This window comes from Canis lupus, chromosome 1 (genome assembly GCF_011100685.1).
Source record: "Canis lupus familiaris isolate Mischka breed German Shepherd chromosome 1, alternate assembly UU_Cfam_GSD_1.0, whole genome shotgun sequence".
Taxonomy (NCBI): domain Eukaryota; kingdom Metazoa; phylum Chordata; class Mammalia; order Carnivora; family Canidae; genus Canis; species Canis lupus.
Window position 1 is genome coordinate 17,479,698 of NC_049222.1, and position 27,402 is coordinate 17,507,099.

Consider the following 27,402-nt stretch of genomic DNA (forward strand, 5'->3'; position numbering starts at 1 on the left):
CATTTGGAACAGAGAAGCAGACCGCAGTGGTCAATATAAGAGATGACAAAGACCCGTTCTAGGAATTGGTTGTAGAAAAGAAAAGGAAAAGCCAGACTTTAGAGATACGACAGAGAAAGAAGCGGTAAAATGTGAAGTTAAGGAGATAAGGGTAAGGAATCAAAGACAATTTCAAAATAGCAACTACATAAGCAATTCATGATGGTTTGCAAGTGATAAAATAGATGGAAGAAATCTTCTGAAGAAAAACATTTACTGTAAGAGCCACCCACAACTTCTTGAACACAAACCATTTATTGGAAAAAGGAAACATAAATGCCAGTTGATCAAGCAATAGAGTAATAAAACCACTTTAGAAAGATATTTTAACATGCTCCTAGGCATCTTCCAAAGCTTAATGCAATGTATTCTTCAAAAACCGGCACAATGTTACAGCACTAATTCCACGTCAGAAATTATTCTGACAGTGTGTTATTCATCTTGTCTCATCCAAAATAAATAATATTCTTAAGCACCTGGAAAGAACCTGACACAGATTAAGTGCTATTTAGGTATTTGCTAAATAAAAAAATCTTTGGCTATTAAAAATTGAGTATTAGCATCAAATTTGACTGAATATACAGTTCTTGTTGGTTTGCACACAATCTTTTAATCTCTGTGTCCTACAGAGTAAAGTCTAAGCCTACTTCCCCAGATGGGGTAAAAGGGAGGACCTCTGAGGAGCCACGCTATCCTTGTCCTCAGGGTACAGAACTGCACCCCAGCACCCCCACCCTGAATGTGGGCAGCCCCTAATTCTCTCTGAACAACATAATTTGGTGTGAGACTTGCCAGTTCTGGATCTAAACCCTAGGAAGTTTGGAAGATTCACACCTTTGAGACCCAGCCACCATGTAAAGAAATTTAGCTACATGGCAATATCACATGGGGAAGGAGGAGGACAGGGAGGGGAGAGAGTGAAGTAGGCCCACAGTTGTACAACAGGAAAACAGAGGAGCACAAATCCTGTTTAAAGGGGCAGCCACACTTTAGCACAGCTACCCTCAAAAGCTACCACTTTTCAAAAGAATGCAGAAATCTAAATTTGCTCCCTATGTCTGGAAGGTCCTTCTGTTCATCTTTTCTTAAAACAGTTTTTTTTTTTTTAATTTTTAAGTAATCTTTATATCCAATATGGGGCTTGAACTCACAACCCTGAGATCAAGAGTCACATGCTCCACTCACCAAGCCAACCAGGTGCCCCTCTATTCATCCTTTAAAATATAGAATTGCTATTGCAACCTCTCTGCTGCTTCTCCAATCTCTAACTGCACCAAGAGATAGTATTAATCACTTCTGTGTAACATGTGCAGGTTCCTGGTTTACTTATTTGTTTGCTTGCATGTTGCTAAAACAAAGAAATCACCCCACAGAAGTTGACTAGGTCCCAGAAACTGAATTCATAATCTTTTAAAGCTCCCTGTTCTAGAATTTCTTTTACAAATATCCAAAATAAAACATTTGGTCTCAGTGTCATTTAAATATTTAAAATGTCAAATTAAAATATCTTGAATCCCTTCATGATCACCATAAAAGCACTATAAAGTTGCATTTTGACCAAGCATTTTATTTATTTATTTATTTAAAAAAATATTTTTCATTTATTCATTTGAGACGGAGAGAAAGCTCATGAGAGGGGCTGGGAGGGGCAGAAGGAGAAAGAGAGAGAGAATCTTGAGCAGACTCTGTGGGATCAGGACCTGAGCTAAAACCAAGTTGGATGCCCCTATTTTTTTTTTTTTTTGAATTTTTTATTTATTTATGATAGTCACACACACACAGAGAGAGGCAGAGACATAGGCAGAGGGAGAAGCAGGCTCCATGCACCGGGAGCCCGACGTGGGACTCGATCCCAGGTCTCCAGGATCATGCCCTGGGCCAAAGGCAGGCGCTAAACCACTGCGCCACCCAGGGATCCCGGATGCCCCTATTTTAACCAAGCATTTTATTTTATTAAGTAGGTTCTATGTCCAGTGTGGAGCCCAACATGAGGCTTGAACTCATGATCCTGAGACTGAGACCTGAACTAAAATCAAGAGTCAGACACTTAACCAACCAAGCCACCCAGGAGCCCTGTGACCAAGCATTTTAAAGCTCTACTCACCCAAAGGCTGATCAGCTGTTTGCTCTTTATTGTCTACAAAAAGATAAAAATGGAAAAAAGATAAGGTGTTATTGTCCATGATACAAATATCTGCAGGGTTAAAGACCAATGGAAAAAATGAACAATAGCAGAAGCATCAAAAGACAGAATGTGGTTTCTAACAGCTAACTAACAATTTTAATATTTTCAGATTTTTGATTAACACACCTGGACAGACAGAGTTAGAATGAGGGCAGGGGAATGTTTTCAGTAATTAACTACCACAGCTGGGGGCAGTAATCTTTGATATGCTAGGTAGAAAGTAGTCTGAAAATGGTGGGTGGTGGTAATAAGCAGTGCAGGAATGGTTAGCAGTTACCAAAGGCTTGCCAGGAACTGTTCTATGTGCTTTAAATAAAATGGATTTAAATAAGCTTCACCTTGTCTAAGATACATACTTCCTCCATTATATACATAAGGAATCTGAGGCACAGAGAGATTGAGTGAGTCACTTGTAATTGAACTAGTAAGCCTCACTCCACAGTCTGCACACTTTGCCATCTATATACATAGAATGAGAAACCTCCCACCCCAAGGACCATGCAGGGAAAGATGGGAGTTGAGTCAGTAATGTGTCCATTATTATAGACAGGGTAATTCTGGGTTTTTTGTGTTTTAGATTTTATTTATTTATTTGACAGAGGTAGAGAGTGAGCCCAAGCAGGGGGAGTGGCGGGCAGCGGGAGAGGGAGAAGCAGGTTCCTTGCTGAGCAGGGAGCCTGAGGAGGGACTCGATCCCAGGACCCTGAGATCATGACCTGAGCTGAAGGCAGACCACCAACTGACTGAGCCTCTAAGGTGTCCCTGTGTCAGTCTCCTAATGGTCCACGACCCTCTATTTCTCCCCACTCACACATCTTTTACTTCAGATAAAGATACTCCATTAACTGCCTTTTTATGACCTAGAGTCATACACAATGATAAAAATATACGTTGATATATTCTGCTGCTGTATACTTTTCTGTCGTCTTACAATCTAGAATGTTTAATATTTTACTTGCATGAAATTATCCTTCACGTAAGTATTAATTTCAACCCTAAACTGTATTATTTTAATAAAGGAAAAAATTACTAAGACTGCTATAGCAAAAGATTATCTAGTTATTGTATTCAAGCTAATGTTTTATATTACTCACCAGGATGTCCAAGATTATCTAATTCATCTAAAATGAAGAGAAAATAGATCAGTTTTATATAATCGAACCACCAATTTAGCATAAGTTGTAAGACTAATCAGAGAAGTAGGTTTCAAGCTATTAAATTATGTTGTAATATTTCATTAGTTTAGAACTTTTCAAATGCCTTCAGGGAGAAGCCATGCAACTACTAAGCGTGAGAGAATGTTACTGTTGATACGTGTAGGACTTCTGAGCTATTGCTACTTTCGTTAAATGACAAAAAGCAGAACAGACTCATTCATCATTTGTTCAAAGTTTTAGATATTCTGGTCTTTTGAGACAAAAACAGTCAAGGGACAGGTCTTTGGCCTCAATCGAAAACTCTGTGAAACTAAGAAACAATCTCAAATGATTTTTTCTAGTAAACTTTTAATTTTGGAAGAATTTGAGATGTGAAACAAGTAAAGAAGAGTTCCCGTATACATCATACCTTGCCTCCCTATTTTAACATCTTATGTTTAGTAAGGTGTATTTGTCACAACTAATAAATGACTCATGTTCTTTTTTCCCCCCGGGACCTCATTCAGGATGCCACATTACATTTTCTTATGTCTCCTTGGGCTCTTTGTTGTGAGTGTCTTAGGCTTTTCCTTTTTTTTTTTTTTAATATTTTATTTATTTATTCATGAGAGACACAGAGAGAGAGAGAGGGAGAAAGGCAGAGACACAGGCAGAGAGAGAAGCAGGCTCCATACAAGGAGCCCAGTGTGGGACTCGATCCTGGGAATCTGGGATCAGGCCCTGAGTCAAAGGCAGATGCTCAACCACTGAGCCACCCAGGCGTCCCTAGGTTTTCCCTGTTTTTGATGGTCTTGACAGTTGTGAAGATTACTGGTGAGGTACTTTGTGGAATGTCTCTCAATTTGGATTAGTTGATATTTTCCTCGTGCTTAGACGGGTATAATGTGTTTTTGGAGGTACAGTGGTTTCAGGATTATTAACCTGTACTCTCTGGTGAAAGGACAGATACAATCATTTAAGCAAATACCCATGACATTACAGCCATCTATTTTTCCTTTGCAAATCTTATGAAGATGCAAATTAGCATTAGCAATAAATTACAAATGTTACACTGTTCATAAGAGTCACAGAGGAATTTAACTCTTATCTATAACGTAAAACCCATGAAAGAGTATCAACAACTAGAGTACAAGGCTCTGTACAATTTCTTTTGTCTCTTGTCTTAGAGACTTCATTCATTTCTAGTTACTGAGGTCGGCACCTTGTTCCTCCTTCCCCTCTTCACTGAGGTTGCTGCATACATTTGTAACGCATTTAGATTCTTTGGTCATATTCTTCATTCCATTCTGGGATTCCCCCTCCCCTGACCTCCCACTAAATGATTTAAAAAACTTGCATACATGTATTCACCATTACAATGATCAGACTTGTTTCACTGCCCTAAAAAAAATCCCCTGACTTCACTTATTCAATCCCCATCTTTTGTCCTGATCGACTACCTTTAATAAAATACATAAAGTGAAAAAAAAAATAAAATAAATAAAATAAATAAAATAAAATACATAAAGTGAAATAAGTGATATGTTCTGCGGTGAAAAAAAAAAAGATACGATGTAGGATACTGTTAAGGGTATGTGTCAATCCCTCAATTATAAAACATCTCAACCTTCACACTTTTTTTCGAAAGAAAAGTTGGATCTAATCCTCCCATTTGAAGTTTCTGAAGTGGTTCCATAGTTGGATCTTCATCTCGAAGTGTGCTGATAGGTTTATGTGAAAATGAGAATTTGACTGTGTTTGCTACTGTAAAAACTATAGAGATGATCATACAGGGAAAGAAACAGCACAGCAAAGGTGGTAATTTCCATGCAATACCTCGAAGCCAAACAGCAGTGCCACTTTATATCTGTTCTTAGAGATATACAACTTTGGAAAAGTTTAGAAATCATGCAATTAGGCAAAAAGAAGTAAGAAAAGGAAGAGGAGTTTTTGAAGATTTCTTCATATGCTTCCCTCGTGTAAGGCCTCTATAGACAACAGGACTGGAATCCCCCTTATGCTAGAGAACTCCTGTTCAAACGTATGCATTAGGACGAACATAGTAATTATAGCATTTCAGTGTGACACCACAGAGATATGAAAGACAGGAAAACCCAGGAAATACAACATTCAAGTTTTTTTTTCACTTTACCCAAGTAGACCCCAAGATTATACAATAGTTTAAAGAAGCAGACATTGAAAAAATACTTTGCTATCTGCAAACAAAATTTTGTAAAACAATGTGATGTACTAAGAGAAGGTAACGTAAGTATTAAAATGTACTCATTAGAACTTCTATACAATGCTTTGCATAACTGAAACAAATTTAAAAGTTTATGTTGAAACAGATTTCCCAGTTGTCTCTCTATATATTATGGTAAAGATGACATAGTAGATTAATGTACAGACTTGGGAGTTTCAGAAAATGGATCTTACCAATTTTATATTGAAATAGAAATATTAGATATTTGATAAGACATGTGTTCAACAGGAAATTGCCTGTCCTGAAACTGACACGGAAGCCACATGCACATCTGAGCAGCTGATAATCATGGCTAAAAGGATGGCTAAAATCATTTAAACCATTATCCATGGTAGTATGCCACCAGTCTTTTGAACAAATTTCAAATTAAATTTGAACAAATTACTAAAAATTAGTTTGTAATTCTGTAAAAAAAAATTAACATTAAGAATTAACTGCAAATGCTCCCTATTCATATGATGTGCAGAAACACTATTCTTACGTGCGGTAGAAAATCAACGGAAAATTAGTTACTTTAAGTGTGTCAGTTTAACAGTGTCTTTGGCAATTTACAAAACCCTGAGACTCCGTGAAATTTCACCCTTCTTAGAGCTAGTATTTTTTCCATGACTGCGCGCGCAGGCTAGAGCACTCCACCAATCCCCAGAGGAACCAGCATGCAGGATACGTGCTTTCAAACCAAAGGATTACTCTACCTTCAGTGCACTCCACTGCCTCATCTGCTCTTCCTTGTATCAGAGAAAACAGATGTGAATATACTGTAATTCATGATCTTAGGAAGGGCGGCCATCAGGTAGACAGAGAAACAAATATCACAGAAATATGTTGCATACCAACACACGCTGCAACTCTCCTACTGGTGACAACCTAAGTATAAATGCATTAAGCTTCAACAGCGCAAACTACCACATTACGAACTTCATAATGGGGGCTGTTGGTTAACGATCATTCTTTCCTCTCTATGCCTGGGATACCTGGTTCTTAAAATGTTTTTTTTTTTTTTTTTAATGTTTTATTAAACATCTTTTCCCATTTAAACCAGATTTCTTATAACTAAAGTCTTAAAGAATACTTTTTTTGGCCACAAATGTTTATGATTGTGAATTTATGTATTCTGTTTCTGTATAAACAATATAACTGAATACTTAACCCCCCATTAAATAGAATGGGGTAAAGAATTTCCATTGCTTCAATGTTTCATCTTGCATAACTTATATCCATTTGTCAGAACACTGAGTAAGAGTGCTTACCTATGATGATTTCCACCTTCTTGCTATCCTGACTGTCTCGATCATTATATACATGACACCAATAGATTCCCTGATGTTCCAGATCCACATAAGGTACCTATTATCAATATCAGAACACATACACACACACATTTTCTTTCAATTTAATTGGCTTGTAGAAGTTCTGAATTAGGGAAAAAAACCTAGAACATTTCAGAGGACTTTAGGCATTTCTTAGATTATTTCTATATCTTATGTTAAATATAAGCAGGCAAATGATACAATGATTCCAATCATGGTAAGCGAGGTGTAGTACTATTCGACATTTTAAGGTTTTTATTTTTAGAGTAATCTCTATACTCAGCATGGGGCTCGAACTTACAACCCCACAATGAAGAGCTGTATGCTCCATCAACTGAGTCAGCCAGGTGCCCCTATACGACATTTTAGAATAAGCCCTTAGATATGGGCTGGTGCTATGTTATAGCACTTTTGTAAATATAAGAGTGAGTTAATACTGAGTAAAAAGGAAAACATTAAGACACCCTGATGAATATGAACTTTAATGTTTGTCTTAATTTTCAATTATAATATTTTACATGTCAACACAAAAAAAACCCAAATTACCAACTTCTTACCATGTATAGCTTTTTCGTCTCATGTATTAATGGTGACTCATTTTTGAACCACTGGTAGTGAGGAATAGGGCTTCCAACAGCAACACACTGTAAGACCAATGTACTGCCAGGCATTAGCCTTTGGGACCTTGGTTCGACACAGATTTGCAACCTGGATTCAGAGATGCCATCTGAACTTCCTTAAATTAAAAGAAAAACATTACTGAACATAAATAAAACCTCTAGCTTAATAATAAAATTGTTTTCCCCTTTACTAAAAAAAACCAAAAGTGTTTTCAAGTTAATTTTTTAATGATCTTTAATAATACCTCCCAAAACTATGTTGCATAAAGCTGTGGCACTTCTGAGAGATGTTCTGTGGATAAAAGGATGCTGAAGACAAATATACTTAGAAAATCCTGGGTTAAACAGAGTTAAACAGGTTGTTTTTTTTGGAAGGGCTTCTCAGAGCTTTTTTTAAGGACTTCTCAGAGCTTTAAGTGTTAGTATGCTTTGTTTATTAATTATTATTTTTAAAATATTATATTTATTTATTCAGGAGAGATGCACACGGGGGGGAGGGGTAGAGACACAGGCAGAGGGAGAAGCAGACTCCATGCAGGGAGCCCAACGTGGGACTCGATCCCAGGTCTCCAGGATCAGGCCCTGGGCTGAAGGCGGTGCTAAACCACTGAGCCACCCGGGCTGCCTGCTTTGTACATTTAAAAGGGCAAAGTGGCTCAGTCAGTTACGTATCTGCCTTCAGCTTAGGTCATGATCTCAGGATCTGGGGTTCGAGTCTTACATTGGGCTCCCTGCTCAGTGGGGAGAGCCCGCTTCTCCCTCTCCCTCTGCCCCTCCTCTTTCTCTCTCAAACAAATAAATAAAATCTTTAAAAAAATAAAAAGGCAAAATAGTTCAAGTGGTTTCCACATGTGTTTGATTATAGATTCTTTCTGGTGAGGGCAAACAGCTTATTAACATCATGAGTGATATTCACACTCAACACAGAAAGTTCTATATTCTACTGTTTGATTTAACTTATTAAAAAGAGTTTTGGGGGAGGCCTGGATGGCTCAGCTGGTTGAGCGTCTGTCTTCGGCTCAGATCATGGTCCCGGGGTCCTGGGATCCATCCCTGAATCAGCATCAGGGCTCCCTGCTTGGCGGGAGCTTGCTTCTCTCTCTCCCTCTGCCCCTCCCCCTGCTTGTGCTCTCTTGCGTGCTGTAAAATAAATAAATAAAATCTTAAATAAATAAATAAATAAAGTTTTGTTATTAGCATGGAATAAATATGGATGCATTATCACTAGCATTTCTTCCTGAGACAGACATCAGAAAGCATTATTACTATTATCTTCCTAAAGATTTATTTATTTTAGAGAAAGAGAGCATGTGCATGTGTGTGTAGGAGGGGCAAAGGGAGAGAGAGAATCTTAACTAGCATGGAGCCCAATGGAGGGCTCGATCTCATGACCCTGATTATCATGGCCTGAACCAAAATCAAGAGTCCAATGCTTAACTGAGCCACCCAGGTGCCCCCAGAAAGCATTATTTATTGAATGCTCACGTGTTGCTATAAGGTCCTTGAGGAAGGAGGACTTGTTAGTGTTAACACAATACCAAGTCTCCATCATGAAACTTAGCGTCTCACACATTGCAAGTGATTGGTTTTTGCTGAATGAACAGGATTTTTAAAAAAAGATTTTATTTATTTATTCATGAGAGACAGAGAGAGAGAGGCAGAGACACAGGCAGAGGGAGAAGCAGGCTCCATGCAGGGAGCCTGACGTGGGACTCGATCCCAGGACTCCAGGATCACACCCTGGGCCAAAGGCAGATGCTCAACTGCTGAGCCACCAGGTGTTCCAATGAACAGGATTTCATTTATAAACATACTAAAGTTCATTACATGCATGGAAAAATTCTAGAAAGATATAAATAATTCCTTTAAATTAATCATGACTATTTTTAGAGATTATTTATTTAGGTGTAGGAAAAGCTAAATTTGAGAGCAAAGAATACAGAAGATAGACTGGTAACAAAAAGTCTGTTTCCCACCTACTCTTTTCGTCTGGCAAAATGACAAAGAATATGATTCTTGACTGTGAATGTGAATACAGAAAATACCATCTGCTCTTTAGAATAGGCGGATTTTAGAATAGGCGGGCATATCTCTGATAAAGGTCCTCCTCCAGTAGGATTTATCTTTTTTTTTCTTTTTTTGTATAAATGTATTACAAATGAGAGTAAGATGAAGTCACACAACTTCATTACAGTATCTCTATATATATATCAAAGCAAAATATATACCAAAAGGAACTATATTTTACCAACACATTAAAATTATTGCTTCTGATTGATATATTCCATCAGTACTCAACAAAGTACTACTATATAGAAGGAATAGAAATGGTTTATTTTCCCTTTTTGTTGTTGGGGAAGACTTTGTCCCTTTTCTATCTTAATTGTCAAGGACCCATATGGTAGCTTTATGTATAATTAAATAAAGGAATTAAGCTCAAAAAACAAAACAAAACAAAAACTACTCTTTAGAATAGGCGGATTTTTTTATTTTTATTTTTTAAAAGATTTTATTTATTTATTCATGAGAAACACAGAGAGAGAAAGAGAAAGAGAGCAAGAGGCAGAGACACAGGTAGAGAGAGAAGCAGGCTCCATGCAGGGAGCCTGATGTAGAACTCGATCCCGGGTCCCCAGGATCAGGCCCTTGCCTGAAGGTGGTGCTAAACCACCGAGCCACTTGGGCTGCCCCAGGCAGATTTTTTAAATCAGTACTAGTTACTGGACTAAAAGGCTGGATGACAGAGAACAGAAAATCTGATGAAATGCTTTACTGCAGGGAATGATATGTTACCTGAGCCCTTTCATGGCAACAGCATGAAACAGCAACTCTAGAGGTTTTTTTTTTTTTTTTTTTTAATATTTTATTTATCATGACAGACACAGAGAGAGAGAGAGAGAGAGAGAGGCAGAGACACAGGCAGAGGGAGAAGCAGGCTCCATGCAGGAGCCCGACGTGGGACTTGATCCCGGGTCTCCAGCACCACGCCCCGGGCCAAAGGCAGGCACCAAACCGCCGAGCCAGCCAGGGATCCCCCAACTCTAGAGGTTTTATTCCAAAATGCGATTCTGTAATATAACAGTTTGGGAGGAAGCTATAGAGTGTAGAAAGAAAGAAAGAAGACTGTTTGCAGGGGCCAGCAGCAGGGCCAGTCGAAGGCATCTGCTTGTCTACATGTCCACAGAGAAGGGATTAAAGCACATGGGCTAAAGTGTGAGCAACTGGTGACCTTCTGTTGGTGGTAAGTATGTACCTGAGCTGCCAATACTGTTTGTGATACTGTGAAACTAAAGTAAACGTTCGAAATAAAATAAGGCAATTTCTATGCCAGTATTCAACTTCATTTATCACTTACCCTGGAAGCTTCCTGTTACTTCTGTGACATCACAAACATCCAGCTGTGACCACTGGCTGAATTCAAAGGTGAAATTATTATTAACTCGACAGACATAAAAGCCTGCATCTTTTACATGTACTGTGTTAAAAATGAGTTCTGATGCATTTCCGTTCGGAATCTGTGAAAGAATCAGTAAGAGAATGTAAATGAATGATTCATCAAAACATACCTTAGAGAAATGTGTCATGCAAAAAAATGTGTTGACTTCTTTGGAGCTGTCAAAAGCATACTTTTTCCCAAGTTCTAAAATATTTTTTGCTTAAAAAAACAAACATTTTGAATGATTTAAGACTAAAGTCTTAGAAATCCACACTCTTACAAATCCATTAAGCAGAGAGTTAAGCTCTCTCCCATTGATCTTCCAAAAACTAACAGAAAGTATCTGTTCTGTCATTTAAAACTATTCACATCTTAGTATTTAAAGAACCTACAACAGCAAATTTATAAGTAACACAGAAAAGTTAGGCTTGGCTATTAATTTCAGTTCTGGTCAAATTAGCTGTGAGTACATAAGCAAGATATTTCACCTTGGGACCCTACTTTTTCAGCTGCAAAATTCTGTAAGAGGATAGACCCCTTAACACTACTCTTCTTTCAGGGTCTGGGCAGAGTAGGGCTATGGAAAGCATGTCAGAAGACTACTTGTAGGGCAGCCCAAGTGGCTCAATGGTTAAGCACTGCCTTCAGCCCAGGGCGTGATCCTGGGGTCTTGGGATCGAGTTCCACATTGGCCTCCCTGCATGGAATCTGCTTCTCCCTCTGCCTGTCTCTCTCTCTCTCTCTCTCTCTATCATGAATAAATAAATAAAATCTTAAAAAAAAAAAAAGAACACTACTTGTACCTGCATGAATAAACATGGTCAAGTATGGGAAAGAATGGCCAAGGTCTTCCCCAGGGCTCTGGTCACGACATTGATTTCTTTCTGCTTTGCTGCTCTCATCAATTTATAAGTGCCACTCACTTCCAGCACATTGCCAAGACGCTCAGTTGAGTGCCTTGTTATAGTACATTAGCTCCCTTTCAAAAGTACCCCCCTTCAAGTCCCAACCAACGGAATTCAACTCTCACCCCCTCAGAACCTGCACCAGAGGAAGAGCATTTTGCTGAAGACTTGACAACTCGGATGGCAGGCTGCACCTGGCACCGTGTTAATGTACTAAGTCTGCTTTCCTACTAGACTATTTATGCATACTTTCTCTCTCTCAAACCTTCTACAATCCTGCCGACTTCAGATAGAAACTCTCCTCTTCCTGCCACCTAATCACAAAGTGATCTATGTATCTCTTCATAACTGCTCTCTTCTCTCTGGTTAAAACAGAAAACACATCTTCCTAGCAAAGGCTACTAGGGCTTAGGATCTGTGGGGATCCACTCAGAACCCCAGAAGGTATGCAGCCTCATTCAAGCTGCAGACATTTGGGATGAACAGGTCCAAAAGGCAGCTTACACAGAGATCCCCTTATCTAACTAAAAGTAGACACTTCTGGGAAATGAGGCTACCATAAATTCCTTCTTCAGGTGGCTTTACTCAGGAAGGAGATGGAGAAAAAAACCTACCACAAACCCCCTCTCCAGGAGAGTTTTATGGTCATGAAAAAGATGGGAAGACCACTTATACCTGCATAAGGTCAAACTTCCTTATCTCCTGTTTATTCTTCTAGAAATTTCCTTGTAGTGCTAAAAGAAACCCATTTGTTCCTCTCTTAGAAGTCTTTCTCCCTCCTCCCTTTTCCCTACTAAATCAGGTATGTGAGGCTCTAACTTTAACCATTTATGGAGCTACCTCCTTTGTTTTTTTTTTTTTTTTTGTTTTTTTTTTTAAACATTTTTTTTTTATTTTTTTAATTTATTTATGATAGGCACACAGTGAGAGAGAGAGAGGCAGAGACACAGGCAGAGGGAGAAGCAGGCTCCATGCACCGGGAGCCCGATGTGGGATTCGATCCCAGGTCTCCAGGATCGCGCCCTGGGTCAAAGGCAGGCGCCAAACCGCTGCGCCACCCAGGGATCCCGGAGCTACCTCCTTTGTAAATTCCCAAAGGAATAAACTTTTTCTCTTGTTAATCTGTACTTTGTCATTTAATTCACAAGCACTCAGAGACTGAACAGAAGAGGGCAGAGGGAAGACACCTGGGTGGCTCAGTGGTTGAGCGTCTACCTTGGGCTCAGGACATCATCCCAGGGTCCTGGGATTGAGTCCTACATTGGGCTCCCTGCATGGAGCCTGCTTCTCCCTCTGCCTGTGTCTCTGCCTCTCTCGCTCTCTCTCTCTCTCATGAATAAATGAATAAAATCTCAAAAAAAAAAAGGGGGGGGCAGAGGGAAACTTTTTCTTTCCTGCCAATCCCACCCTCTCTTACCTTGCTCCTGCCTTTTTCTCTCTACTTTACCATCTACTTCGTTTATTGTATCACTCTTGAAAACATACCCTAGTGCTTTTTATCTTAAATAAGAAAAAAAATCCCAAACAAATCTCCCTTGACCCACACTCCCCCCCTTCAGCAGCATTGAATGCTAACTACATCTTTCTTCTTTTTTCTTTTTTTAAAGATTTTATTTATTTATTCATGGGGGGCAGGGGAAGAGACACAAGCAGAAAGAGAAGCAGGCTCCTTACCAGGAGCCTGATGGGGGACTCAATCCAGGACCCTGGGATCACGACCTGAGCCAAAGGCAGATGCTCAACCGCTGAACCACCCATGTGCTCCTCTACCTTTTTTTTTTCTTGAAATAATTTCCCTTTTAGGCTTCATACCATCTTCTGTTGGATTTCCTCCCATCTCTCTTTTAGGTTCTTAGTCTCTTTACTGGTTGGTCTTCTGTAACATAAACTTTCATTGACTCCAGATATCCAAATTGCCTAGATGATTCACCTAAATGTCTAACAGGTGCTTTGAACTTAATGCTCCTAAAACCAAATCCTTGATTTACCTCCTTAAATCCATTTCTTTCCCAATCTTCAATACCTTGGTATATAACACGTCCCCAGATGCTTCAAGTAAAAAATCCAAGGGTCACCCTTGATCTCTTTCCCTTTTTCTTCACGTTCCACCTCTAACCTATCAGGTGTGGAAAACTCTCCGTCTAACATAACCTGACCTGGGCACTCTGCTCCCTCTCCATTGCCCTACTCTGGTCCACACTGTCATTCTTGACAGTCTAGTACAGGCATTAGCTAACTGGTCTTTCTGCTTTTCTTTTGCTTCCCTTCAAGTAGCAGCATTGTGTTTTAAAAACACAAATTCTATCGTGTTACTTCTCCTGCTTAAGACAGTCAGTGGCTTCTCACTTTAGATCACCCTGATATTCCTCATAGTTCTTAACTCAAAGAATTCTCTTATTTATTTACTGTTGCTCCCCACCGAGGGAGGCAGGACCTTGTGTGTCGGCACTTCGTCATCATGGCCTTAGATCATGGCCTGGCACAAAACAGGTGCTCGCCAAATACTTGTTAAACGAGTATCCCTTAAAATAACCCCGTGACCATAAAAGTAGTTTGACAAAACTTGACCTTGTGAGGGCTTTAAAATCTATTACAACTCTTTGAATTGAAGAAGTACTGCCCCCTGCCTACATTTTTACCTTTGTCAAGTCAGGGCTTACTTTACAAAAGACATGCTTTTTTTTTATCCTGGACTTTATTTTATTTTTTTTATAAATTTATTTTTTATTGGTGTATATTTGCCAACATATAGAATAACATGCAGTGTTCATCCCATCATGTGCCCCCATCAGTGCCCATAACCCAGCCACCCCCACCCCCTGCCCAACTCCCCTCCACCACCCCCTAGTTCGTTTCCCAGAGTTACGAGTCTCTCATGTTCTGTCTCCCTTTCTGACACTTCCCACTCATTTTCTCTCCTTTCCCCTTTATTCCCTTTCACTATTTTTTATATTCCCCAAATGAATGAGACCATATAATGTTTGTCCTTCTCCGATTGGCTTATTTCACTCAGCATAATACCCTCCAGTTCCATTCATGTCAAAGCAAATGGTGGGTATTTGTCATTTCTAATGGCTGAGGAATATTCCATTGTATAAGACATGCTTAATATAGCAAGTTTTATCTATTGTTTCTCCCTCAAAAGGCATTTATTAAGACAAAAGCAACTTTGCAATTGAGAAGATGTTACAGATAACTTTAGTTACCATCTCTTGAAAGCCTAGGTACGTGAAATGCCCTATTAAATTCTCATACCCCTGGAGGACAGAAATTCATGTCACTAATAATGGACACTCAGGGTTCCAACCCAGGCCTGTCTAGCACCAAAGCCTATGCACAATCTTTTACTGCAGGTCAGCCGCCCTACCTCACCTGTGTGTAAGGGATGGAAATAGGAAATTGTATAAAACCACACATTTCTTCTAAGGCACAGGATCAATTCCACTAAAGGAAAGATCATAATCTTAGAATAGCTCTTTAACTTAGTTTCAGGTTTGCAAATGTAGACCTAGCACTGCATTTGGAAGAAAGCTTAGTTATTTCACTAACAGGTTGAAAAGAATATGGAGTTCCTTCCTTCCTTCCTCCCTCCCTCCCTCCCTTCCTTTCTTATAGGCACACAGTGAGAGAGACAGGCAGAGACACAGGCAGAGGAAGAAGCAGGCTCCGTGCACCGGGAGCCTGACGTGGGATTCGATCCCGGGTCTCCAGGATCACGCCCTGGGCCAAAGGCAGGCACTAAACCGCTGCGCCACACAGGGATCCCAGAATATGGAGTTTCAAGGTACAATCTAGGATGGCAGGGGGAGAGGGCAGGTGGAGAGGGAGAAGAGAGGAGCCTACCAAAGTGAGACACAACCTGGGCGAGCCAGAGCAGTGGGACATGCCCAGTGGCAGAGCGGCTCAAAGAACTTTTAAGAAAAAAGAATTCCAATGTGTGATTTTGCATTACTTGCTGGAGGGTGCAGGGATACAGTATTTCTACAGGAGGAATAATGCTCCCCTCTCCTAGCTGGAATTTGACTTCAGAATCTACCATAATAGCCTACATTTTTTTTTTTTTAAGATTTTATTTATTTACTCATGAGAGGCACAGAGAGAGAGGCAAAGACACAGGCAGAGAGAGAAGCAGACTCCCTGCAGGGAGCCCGACGTGGGACTCGATCCCGGATCTCTGGGATCATGACCTGAGCCAAAGGCAGATGCTCAACCACTGAGCCACCCAAGTGCTCCTAGCCTAAATCTTTTGATATAATAGTTACATGGAATGTTTAGAATAATCTTCTATTTGCCTTCCATGTCATCTTAAAAATACCTCAATTAAAGATTTTGATTGCCTTTTTTTCAGGTGGTCGGGAAGATGGTGGACATTTAGACTGAACATGCCTACCCAAAGGAGCCAAATCAGCTTTCAAAATAAGAAGAGGGATTGCTGGAGAAACTGGCAAAAAGACACTCCTACAGTACCATCAAAACTTTGGTCTGGGTTTCAAGATGTCCAAGGAGGCCACTGAGGGTCCTATATCAACAAGAAATGCCCCTTTATAGGTAATGTCTTCATCCGAGGGCAGACTGAGTCTGGTGTGGTGATCGGATGAAGACGCAGAGACCACTATCATCCACCGGGCCTTCCTCCACCACATCTGAAAGTACAACCACTCTGAGAAACACCATAAGAACACATCTGTGCACCTGTCCCCCTGCTGCAGGGACGGCCAGATTGGCAATACAGTCACGGTGGGCAGGTGCTGGCCTTTCAGCAAGACTCTGTTTCCATGTGCTCAAAGTCACAAAGACTGTTGGCACCAAGAAGCAATTCCAGAAGTTCTGAGGTTAGACGTCCACCCACACCGCCAAAGAAGATAAAGTTATTTAAAAAATAATTTGGTTGGAACATAACTTGCTGTAAGGAATTCTGTATGGCATGTTAGAATGTACTGGTGATATTTACTATTTTTAACATTGTTGTTCCAAGTAACCCTAATTTTCTACAATTTTTAAAGTCTTGAGAATTGATTTTATTATTGCTTACAATTTTTATTTTATTTCTTTAAAGATTTTATGTATTTCTTCATGAGAGAGGCAGAGACACAGAGGAAGAAGCAGGCTCCTTGCGGGCAGCCCGATGAGGAACTCGATCCCAGGACCGCGGGATCATGACCCAAGCCAAAGGCAGATGCTCAACCACTGAGCCAACCGGCATCTCCCCGCTTACCATTTTAAAAAAAAGATTTTATTTTTTTGAGAGAGAGGGAGCATGAGTGTGTACACATGAGCAGAGAGAGAGGGAGAAGCAGACTTTCTGCTGAGTGCAGAGTGCAAAGGATGTGGGGCTCCATCCCTGGACCCTTGGATCATGAAATGAGCTGCAAGCAGATGCGTAACAGACTGAGTCACCCAGGTGCCCTGCTCACCATTTTTTTATAAGACAACTTTTGGAATTGTCTTACCAAAATAATGATTATTGTCTACTTCGGTAATACCACAGCCAGGTCTATCAGAGCAAAATTCAAAAAAACACACTGAGGATAATGACGTTAAATAATTTGCTATCATTCTCTCTTATGACAGAGGAAGTAAAATACACTTAAAAACTTACCTCTTTATTCATTTTAAACCACTGATACTGTACAAAGGGATGTCCAGTTGCCCGGCAACATAGTTTCACAAACTGTCCAGCCAAGACTGCCTTTGATTCTGGGTTGACAGTGATCTTTATTCCTTTAAAAAAAAAAAAAAAAAAAAAAAAAAAAGTTAAATTAAGTCACGGAAGAGAGGTTTTCCTTGTTTATATTTCTGAAACCAAAAAAAAAAAGAGTATTTTGGAAATAACCTGTATATTCATCCTAGTTGTAAACTGCCCATTCATATCTCCTTCCCCATCAGATTGTGCATCTGTGAGTTCCAGGCTTTGTAAAAACAAGAGGAAAGAAACTCATCCACAGAAGACTTTGATCTACTGTACTTCCCATAACTGGGGGAGAAAATTGTTTGCCATATTTCTACAATTCTTAGAAATATTTTTTTCATGTTCTAACACCTCTGAAATCAGGATGCACTTTACTTATTTATTTTTTAGATTTTACTTATTTATTTGACAGAGAGATAGAGCATGCGAGCAGAAGCAGGGGGAGGGGCAGAGGGAGAGGGAGAAGCAGGTTCCACGCAGGGCAGGGAGCCCGACACGGGGCTTAATCTCAGGACCCTGGGATCATGATCTGAGCTGAAGGCAGACACTGAACCGACTGAGATCCCCAGGCGCCCCCTAGACGCCCCCCAGAATGCACTTTATAAGAGATGCCTGCTAGACAAGTCATGATGCAGTTCTCAGTGCCACCTCTTCAAATACTTGGTCCTAAATGTTCATACAGCTGGAATTTCAGTTGAGTTAGGTGCACTGTTCTAGGTATTGACTACTGAAAACATCTTCAAAATACATTTAATTTCAATGCTATGATTTAGCTTTTTTTTTTTTTATGATTTAGCATTAAAATAAAAATTAGGAATGCCTGAGTGGCTCAGTGGTTGAGCGTCTGCCTTTGCCCAGGGCGTGATCCCAGAGTTCCAGGATCGAGTCCCACATGGGGCTCCCCGCATGGAGTCTGCTTCTCCCTCTGCCTGTGTCTCTGCCTCTTTCTCTCTCTCTCTCTCTCTCTCTCTCTCTCTCTCTCTCTCTCTCTCTCGGTGTCTCTCATGAATAAATAAAATCTAAAAAAAAAAAAAAACATTCTGTATGCAGAAAGGCATGGAAACAGAACAGCAGGATAAATCTGACACATGTGATACACACATTTCTCATCTGAGAAATGACTACTAGCATCAAAACTTGGACAGCTTTAGGGACACCTGGGTAGCTCAGAGGCTGAGCGCCTGCCTTTGGCCCAGGGCATGCTCCTGGAGACCTGGGATCGAGTCCCACATCAGGCTCCCTGCAGGGAGCCTGCTTCTCCCTCTGCCTGTGTCTCTGCCTCTCTCTGTGTCTCTCATGAATCAATCAACCAATCAATCTTTAAAAAACAAAAAACATGGACATCTTTAAAGAAAATCCTAAATCAATTATGAAATTATTCCCTCACCCCACACCCCCCTCAATTACTCCCTTGGGGAAGCCTGCTGTCCTGTCATGGGGACACTCAGGCAGCCCTGTGGGAGGCCCAAACTGTAAGGGAAGAAACGTGGGACTCCTGCCAAGAGCCATTTAAGTGAAGCACCTGAGAAGAGGACTGTTGAACCCCAGTCAGCCCAGACGGCTGCAGCCCTGCCCCAACAGCTGGGGCCAAAACCAGAGCCCAAAACACCCAGCTAAGCCATTTCCAGGTTCTTAGCCTTAGAATTTTGTGAAGTAATAAACAGTTGTTGTATTAAGTCTTGGGTTTTGGGGTTATTTGTTATGCAACAGATAATGAACACACACAAAAAAACCAAAGTTAGGAAATTTGACATTTGCCAAGCTTACAGCACACAAAACTGGGTTAGTTGGCTTTCAGGAAGGAAGAAGAAAAGGTCATTAAAACTTGCAAAATAGAATTCCCTCCACCTAGTTTATTTTCTTTCCTCATCTATCCTGAATATGGTTAACAGAATCTTCTTCCTCTGTAAGCCACTAATCCAAAGGATCAAAACAAGATTACAACTGAAGAGGAGTTAATCCAAATAAGAGCAATCTTACAGTATATCAAAGATACTAACCTTTCCAGACAAAAATAGCGTATAAGGTAAAACAGGTATGTGAAAACCATTCCAGGAAGATACCAAAATAAATAAATATTTATTGCATACTTACTATATTTGAGGGTCTGAAGAAACCCTAGAAAACCTTTAGTAAAGGTTTTGCCTCTCAAAAAAGAATTTAAAACTTTTGCCAAGGGAGACCTCTCCTATTCATTAATTTTTTATGTGGATGCCAAGTTAGCACAATATGGAAGTAACAGTTCTTCTGAAACCTGTACTCTGTGTTGGTGGCAAAGTACATGTCAAAGACAGAAAAAGGGATAAGCACTCTCACTTTGGCTGGCAAATTCACAGCACTGCCTTTAACATTCCCAATGCCATTCTTTAGCCAGGAGAGACGTACGTCACAACTTCAAGATCAAGAGATTCTGATTTAAAAATTTAATGTGTGATAAGAAAGGAAAAAAAGTTGTAACAACAAAAGAAGAAAACAAATATAAATCTGAAGAATATAGGATTTGTGGCTAAATGGGCTTTCAAAATGTGGATGTTGGGACAACTGGGTGGCTTGGGACAACCGGGTGGCTCAGTAGTTGAGCGCCTGCCTTTGGCTCAGGTCATGATCCCAGGGTCCTGGGATCGAGTTCCACATTGGGCTCCCCGCAGGGAGCCTGCTTCTCCTTCTGCCTGTGTTGTGTCTCTGCCTCTCTCTCTGTCTCTCAAGAATCAGTAAATAAAATCTTAAAAAAAAAAAAAAAAAAGATTCTCTCTTTCCCTCTGCCCCCACCCCCTCACACACTTTTTCTCTCTAAATAAATAAAATCAAATAAAACAGATTAATCCATGTCACTCCTCTGATTAAAGCCCTTGCCTGACCTATTGTACTTGGAATAAAATGCACACTTCTCATGTAGGTCACAAGGTCCTACATAAACTGGTTTCTCTAACTTCGTCCCTGCCTGTCCTCCTTGCTCCAGCCACACTGGTCCTCTTTTCAGAAGCCAACCTATTTTCTATTTTCTACTTTTCTGCTTACTACTCCTCTGCTGGATTTCCCCTCAAACCCCCCGATGTTTCATGACAGGCTCGTTCTTTCTCATAATCTAGGTCTCTAGCTTCTCTGGGAAACATCTCTAAACCAGCTACCCCCACCCCCACTTCTCACTTACATTCACCCCACTTTCTGGTCTTCACTGCATGAACCATCTGAAATCCCTGTGTTTTCTTGTCTGCCTCACCTACTAAAACAGAAGCTTCATGAGAGCAAGGACCTTGCCTGTCTTGGTCACCAGTTTACCCGACACCCAGAACAGTGCCTGGCACATGGTGACACAGTGAGTGTTCCACACGTATTTGTTGACTGACTGTGTTTCATCACTGTAATAAAAACTACTACGTCAGCAGTTTACTGACTGCTTTATATATGCCAGGTGTTTTGATCTTTAACTTTCAAAATAACCATATGAGTTAGATATTCATTAAATTTATGTTACTATGAAGAAAATGAAGTAATTTGCAAAAGGTCACCCAAATGACCTTGAGTAAACTATTTAACCTCTTGGAAACCAATTTTTTTCCCTTGTAAAATGGCAGAACTAGAATACCAATCTAGGTTTTCTTGAGCTTTAAAATCCCCATGCTTTTGTTTTAATCCAGCGAGTGATTTTTTTTCTCCACCTTTATCGAAGTATGCTTGACAAATGAAAGTTGCGTACATTTAGGGTATATCCTGCGATAATTTATTACATATACACATTATGAAGTGATTACCACGGTTGACTTAATTAACACATCTATCACTTCACATTAGCTAGCATTTTCCAGTGATTTTTTTTAAAGATTTTTTAAAAAAAAAGATTTATTTATTTATTTATTTATTCATGATAGTGAGAGAGAGAGAGAGAGAGAGAGAGAGAGAGAGAGAGAGGCCAGGAGCCCGACGTGGGACTTGATCCCGGGACTCTAGGATTACATCCTGGGCCAAAGGCAGGCGCTAAACCGCTGAGCCACCCAGGGACCCCCTAAGATTTTATTTTTAAGTAATCCCTATGCTCAACATGGGGCCTCAACTCACAACTGTGAAATCAAGAGTCACACGCCAAGGACGCCCGGGGGGCTCAGTCGGTTAAGTGTCTGCCTTCAGCTCAGGTCATGGTCCCGGGGTCAAGTCATGATCCCAGGGTCTGGGGATCAAGCCTGATGTTAGGCTCCCTGCTCAGTGGGGAGTCTGCTCTGGCCCCTGCCCCTGCTCCAGTGATTCTTTTTTTTTTTTTTTTTTTTTAAAGATTTTATTTATTTGAGAGAGCAAGTGAGAGAAAGGAGCAGGGGGAGAGGCAGAAGCAGCCTCCCTGCAGAGCAGGGAGCCTGATGCGGGCCCAATCCTGGGACTTGGGGATCATGACCTGAGCCAAAGGCAGATACTTAACGGACTGAGCCATCCAGGTGCCCCCCTTTCAGTGATCCTTAACGCACCTCCCATGCTAATCTTCTGCTACAGTGAGCCTCTCTTACTGAAGGGAGAATGTCAGGCAGAGTGCAATGTCTCGTACCATGGCAGTGCTTATAAATGGACCACGGCAAATATTCTCTCCTATTATACAAAGAGACAAGAGACAAGAATGATGGAACTTAAAAGGCTTTCTCCCTAGAGTGTCTTACAAAGAAATGAATGACTTTAATGGACAAAGGATCCATATGGCCAGGATGTCCTAAAAGGTGTCCCTCCTTTGTGTGGGAGACAAGCCTACATGATTTCTAATGTACATTCAAGCTCCGTTTACACCTGCACCATCAATTTCAGTAGCCTAGTCTACAATAAGCCAGCGAATAAATACACGTATTTATTAACTTAATGCTTCAAAGACTGAGAATTGAAAGGCACAATGTGATTCGGAAACCGCCCTTGGTGAGTAGTAAAGACAAGAAGTCACAATACCTCCCATGCCTTCACCACACAAATTTCCTTCCTCCCACGTAGTGTTGTGCGGCAGGGAACCATGGTCAACCTGTAACCGCCCTCGCGGGGCGCCCACTAGTCAGAAGGTGCTGAACAAAGGTAAGGAAAGAAGATGGCACAGGGCTATGGAGGGTGTACCAAGGTACACAAATGAAAGTTCTATTTTAAAGGGTGAATGCACAGTTTCCTGACAAACAAGCCTATTTTCAGATAACATCTGCAAAGAAGTCAAAGAGGTTACTTGGTTTCCTGTAAGCCAGGGAGAATCTGAACTAGGTACGATGGAACATGAGGATCGTGCGTCCAATACACACCTGTGCAGATCACAGATTCATGATACCGAACAGTAAGATTAAAAACCCTGCTGGAATTCCAAAGCAGATAAATTAGGGTCGTTCTTGACTTGACAGAAGGATTCACTACAGCTCCCCATTAAGTTAGCCTCTCTCAGGATGTATTTAAATATTGAGGTAATTTACAAACAGCTGTTCCAGAAACAGATCCACTGTATACACGATGGCACATCTGTCTTCAGAGGCTGCGAACCAAACATTTCTCTCCATCAGCTTCTATCTAAAACTCTTTCATAGTTATTCTGAAAATGTCTAAGTTTTCATTGAAAAGTGCCTCATACTGTCCCAGAATAAATACCATTTCTCTTTCTCCAATAATTTCCCTGCAACACAACCAAAGCATGTCCACGTATGACCCTCCTACAAGGCAGTTGACATTTGCCCCTTGTCTACACCTATCTCATCATACCCCGCCTGCTCCCACATTGCCCAGGGACCTGAAGAGCTCCACAGAGACGTTCCTTCGGACCTCATCACTCCCTTCCCCTCTCTCTTCCTCCTCCTTTTGTCATTGCTCCCATCAATACCACCATTGCTTCTTCCACTTCTTGATATTTTCCTTTCAGTAATTTCTGTCACTCGCGCAATCAAAAAAATCCCTTATAAATGAGATCTAGGATGAGGACTTTAAAAAAAAAAAAGATTTTTAAAATTTATTCATGAGACCCACACAGAGAGAGGCAGAGACACAGGCAGAGGGAGAAGCAGAGTCCCTGCGGGGAACCCGATGAGGGACTCGATCCTAGGACCCTGGATCATGACCTGAGTCAAAGGCAGAAGCTCAACCGTTGAGTCACCCAGGTGCCCCTGGTATGAGTACTTTTTAATTTGGCAAGGACAAGAGAACTGCAGTCCATAGGTCAAAGAGGCAACTGGAGGAATAATTCATCACCAAGCTTCTGGAATGACCCAGCAATCTCTTAGCATGATGGAAATGCCACTGAGTTCAGGTTGGGGTCAGCAGACTTGGGCTCTAATCTGCTTTTGTCAATAACTCTGACTCTGGCTAAATGATAAACGCTGGAAATCTCATTTTCCACACAAATGTTTGCTCACTTTGAAAATTTAAATGTTCATAATAGCAGAGCTCTTGTTCCTTCACAGAACTGTAAAGATAAGATGGTTCTGAACTCAAGGTATTTTGGAAATTAAAGAATAATATTCAACAATCTTGGCTCCTGCCCCCCTTTTTTTTTTAAGATTTTATTTATTCATTTGAGAGAGAGTGAGAAAGAAAAAGATAGAGTATGAGAGGGGAAAGGCAGAAGCAGATTCCTCGCTGAGCAGGAGCCAGACATGGGGCTCCATCCCAGGAGTCTGGGATCATGACGTGAGCCGAAGGCAGATGCTTAACTGACGGAGCCCCCCAGGTGCCCCTTGGCTCCTTTGTTAAAGACAAAAAAGATGTGGGGCAAGTGCAAAAATGCCACTTGAGGAGTGGCAGATGAGGAGACCCTGGCCAGAGTCTTCTCGTATGTCTGGAGAATGAAGTATTTTTTTGTTTGTTTTCAGTTAAATCTTTATTTTTCTTTTTAAAATTTAAATTCAATTTGCCAACATATGGTATAACACCCAGTGCTCATCCCATCAATTGCCCATCACCAGTACCCCATCCCCCCACCCAGTCAACTACCTTTTATTTATTTTTATTTAAAGATTTTATTCATTTATTCATGAGAGACACAGAGAGAGAGAGAGGCAGAGACACAGGCAGGGTCACATCTTGGGCCGAAGGCGGTGCTAAACCACTGAGCCACCTGGGCTGCCCGTGATCTAACTTTTATATAAAGAAGGAAACAAAATGAAACATCACAGAACTGGAGTTGGAACCTTGGGATTCATCTAACGAAACCCATATATAAAATGTTAATTCTAACTATCCCCTACTGTCTGGCCTCTGCTTAACTAATTTGGGGCCAGGGCATTACTTCCTTGGCAGCAGTTGTGTGATCTGCATAATTACATAACTGATGGAGCCTATAATCTACACTCAAAATGTTTTCACTTAAAAAAACAACAGGAAACAGGAACATCTTGAACTGCACATCGAGGCTCAACGACATTTGCAAAGGACAGAGATGCCAATGTCAGTTGCTTTGGGATCAGAATTTTTGATGCTTTAACGAGAAAATAAAGGTCTAAAAATCATTGTGGACTTCTGGTTCAAGCCATTTCAGCACACTCACTAACGCTCCCACTTCCCTCCAATTCCCACAGAGATGATCAAAAGAATAAAATAGGGAAGCCATCAGTGCTGAGAAATGGGCATGGACAGCATCCACACGCAAAAACTATAGGTGATTTCTGTAACATAAAGTACAGGCCAGATATACTGAGGATAGGGAGCAGCGAGCCATCCATGTGCTATGAAAAAGCCCAATTAGAAAGAAAGTAGAAGAGAGGAAACCTCAATCTACGGGGTTCCTTCAGAAAATATATTGTGTCAGAGCCCATGGAGAGCAAGAATTTAAGGGTGAGTTACACTTGGCTTAGAGTCCATCCTAAGTGAGGGACCTCTGAGGCTGGTTCCTAATCAAGGGAATCGTTCTAGTTAGAGACAGGGGGATGCTGCCCCCACTATTCTTGGGCTACCAAAACAAATACACAAGAGAAACTCAGTTTCTCAGAAAAACAGAGAAACTCCTTATTACAGCCATCTCCAATGGCTCTCTCTGTAATTCGCTGCTGGCTTGTCAAAAATCAAAATATAAAATATTGTCAAAAATTTTAGGCAGATCATTACACATAAATAAACACAGGACTCAATTTCAGTAAAGCCCAGTGTCACTCGTGGGAAACAGAAAACGTGGAAGCCCGAGATCTTAGGCCAGTGATCCCACCACAACCAATGAGATGGGAAGCCTCTGTGGTTGCCTAGAGGCAACTCCACACAGCATCACTTCATGCAGCTCCTACAACTCTACCAAGTACAGAAGACTTACTCTCATTTTATAGACTTGGCAACCAACAGTAATTAGTGTACTTACTGAAAAAAGATAATGAGATATAGAAGTTATATTTACTTCCTGGAGAGGTTTCCTAAGTTTTCAGAGACCCTGCTTCTATGAAGTGTGAGAACTTAGTAGCTGAGTGCCCCAACTGGCAGATTTCAATGGTCACAATTCCTGGGTAACAGTCCAGGGAGTGGGGATATAAAAGTTAACAAATGTCACCTTATTAAGATTGGTGACAGACAATGATTTCATCTAGAAGGGCTGCATTAACAGTGGTTACTCCTACCCCATACCTCTTGGTATGAAGAGGCTAAGGAACAGATGTCAAGCATCCAAAACAACATGTAACTCAAACGAGGCATTTACAGAAGACCTATTATATCATCTACATTAGGCCTCGGGAAGCAGAGGAGGATCTTAAGAGTCTAAGTTTCCTGACTTATAATCTAGGGTCCTTTCCATTTGTAGCGGACTCTTAAGTTACCTCCTCAGCATATTATGCTGGCCCACTTTCGTTTGGTAATCCACGTAGTTTCTGGAAAGCTGACTCAACCCAACTTCTCTCCTGGGTCTAAGCCAGCAAATGGGCACATTCCATCTCCTTCGCCACAGTGACAGGTGTAGGGACAAGCATGTCATTGAAATTAGTTAGCAAGAGTGAATCTTTTTTTTTTTTTTAATTTTTTTTAAATTTATTTATGATAGTCCCAGAGAGAGAGAGAGAGAGAGAGAGAGAGAGAGGCAGAGACACAGGCAGAGGGAGAAGCAGGCTCCATGCACCGGGAGCCCGATGTGGGATTCGATCCCGGGTCTCCAGGATCGTGCCCTGGGCCAAAGGCAGACGCCAAACCGCTGCGCCACCCAGGGATCCCAGCAAGAGTGAATCTTATTATGATTTTTGCTGGAACAAAGATGAATGCAAGGAACAGTCAGGAGAGCTCTTGCAACTATGTAGAAAGTCACTCTTGGAAGGAAGCCAAAAACAAGAAAGGAGGGGCAAAGATGAAAACAAACCAATTCTTTGAAAACAGGGCTGTCCTCAGCCTCTCTTGAAGCCCAACCTGCTTCAAGACTTTTCAGTTAGAAGATTCCGGAACCCCAGAACTGACAAAGATCTAAATTATAATTTTAGGTTCCCCATGTTAACTTCAAAACATTATCACAAATAAGCCGGTTATGTAATAAAAACTGCATACATCAAAACCATGTAAAATAGAGAGCATGAGTCCTTAGACCATGGACCTCTCAATCTTGACTGGTTTCTCTGCTTCTAGTGGAACCTATAATGGTGAACCAAACCCCTGAGAGAGAAGGTCTGCGGTGCTGGTGCCATCAAGTGACTTAGATCACATGGTTTCTCCTGCCTGACACTGCTGCAGCAGACCAACTTTATCTGTCATTGTGGAGACAAGGGGCTGTTTCCTATTCCTCACACCTGACCCTGGAAGTGAAAAATCTCTCAATATTGGTATGATCAGAAGAAAAATCACGGTTGAATCAATCAACATTTCAAAAGCATCATGTTGGTGAAATACTTAAACAATAAACATTTATTATATATGCTTTATCTCATT

At 40.9% G+C, this 27,402-nt stretch overlaps 1 protein-coding gene and 1 pseudogene across 1 annotated transcript in view; one reads left to right on the top strand and one right to left on the bottom strand.

The window, feature by feature from the left end:
• Positions 1-27,402, bottom strand: part of MALT1 (MALT1 paracaspase) — a 60,779-nt gene that overhangs the window by 24,282 nt on the left and 9,095 nt on the right. Inside the window, exons 3-9 of the mRNA XM_038525473.1 lie at positions 17,494-17,615; positions 10,909-11,068; positions 7,491-7,669; positions 6,874-6,970; positions 6,319-6,351; positions 3,319-3,345; positions 2,144-2,176 (exon numbers count right to left, since the gene is read on the bottom strand). Of these exons, the coding sequence (XP_038381401.1) occupies positions 2,144-2,176; positions 3,319-3,345; positions 6,319-6,351; positions 6,874-6,970; positions 7,491-7,669; positions 10,909-11,068; positions 17,494-17,615 (651 nt within the window). The remainder of the gene's footprint in view (positions 1-2,143; positions 2,177-3,318; positions 3,346-6,318; positions 6,352-6,873; positions 6,971-7,490; positions 7,670-10,908; positions 11,069-17,493; positions 17,616-27,402) is intronic.
• On the top strand, positions 16,255-16,830 carry LOC100684262 (annotated as a pseudogene).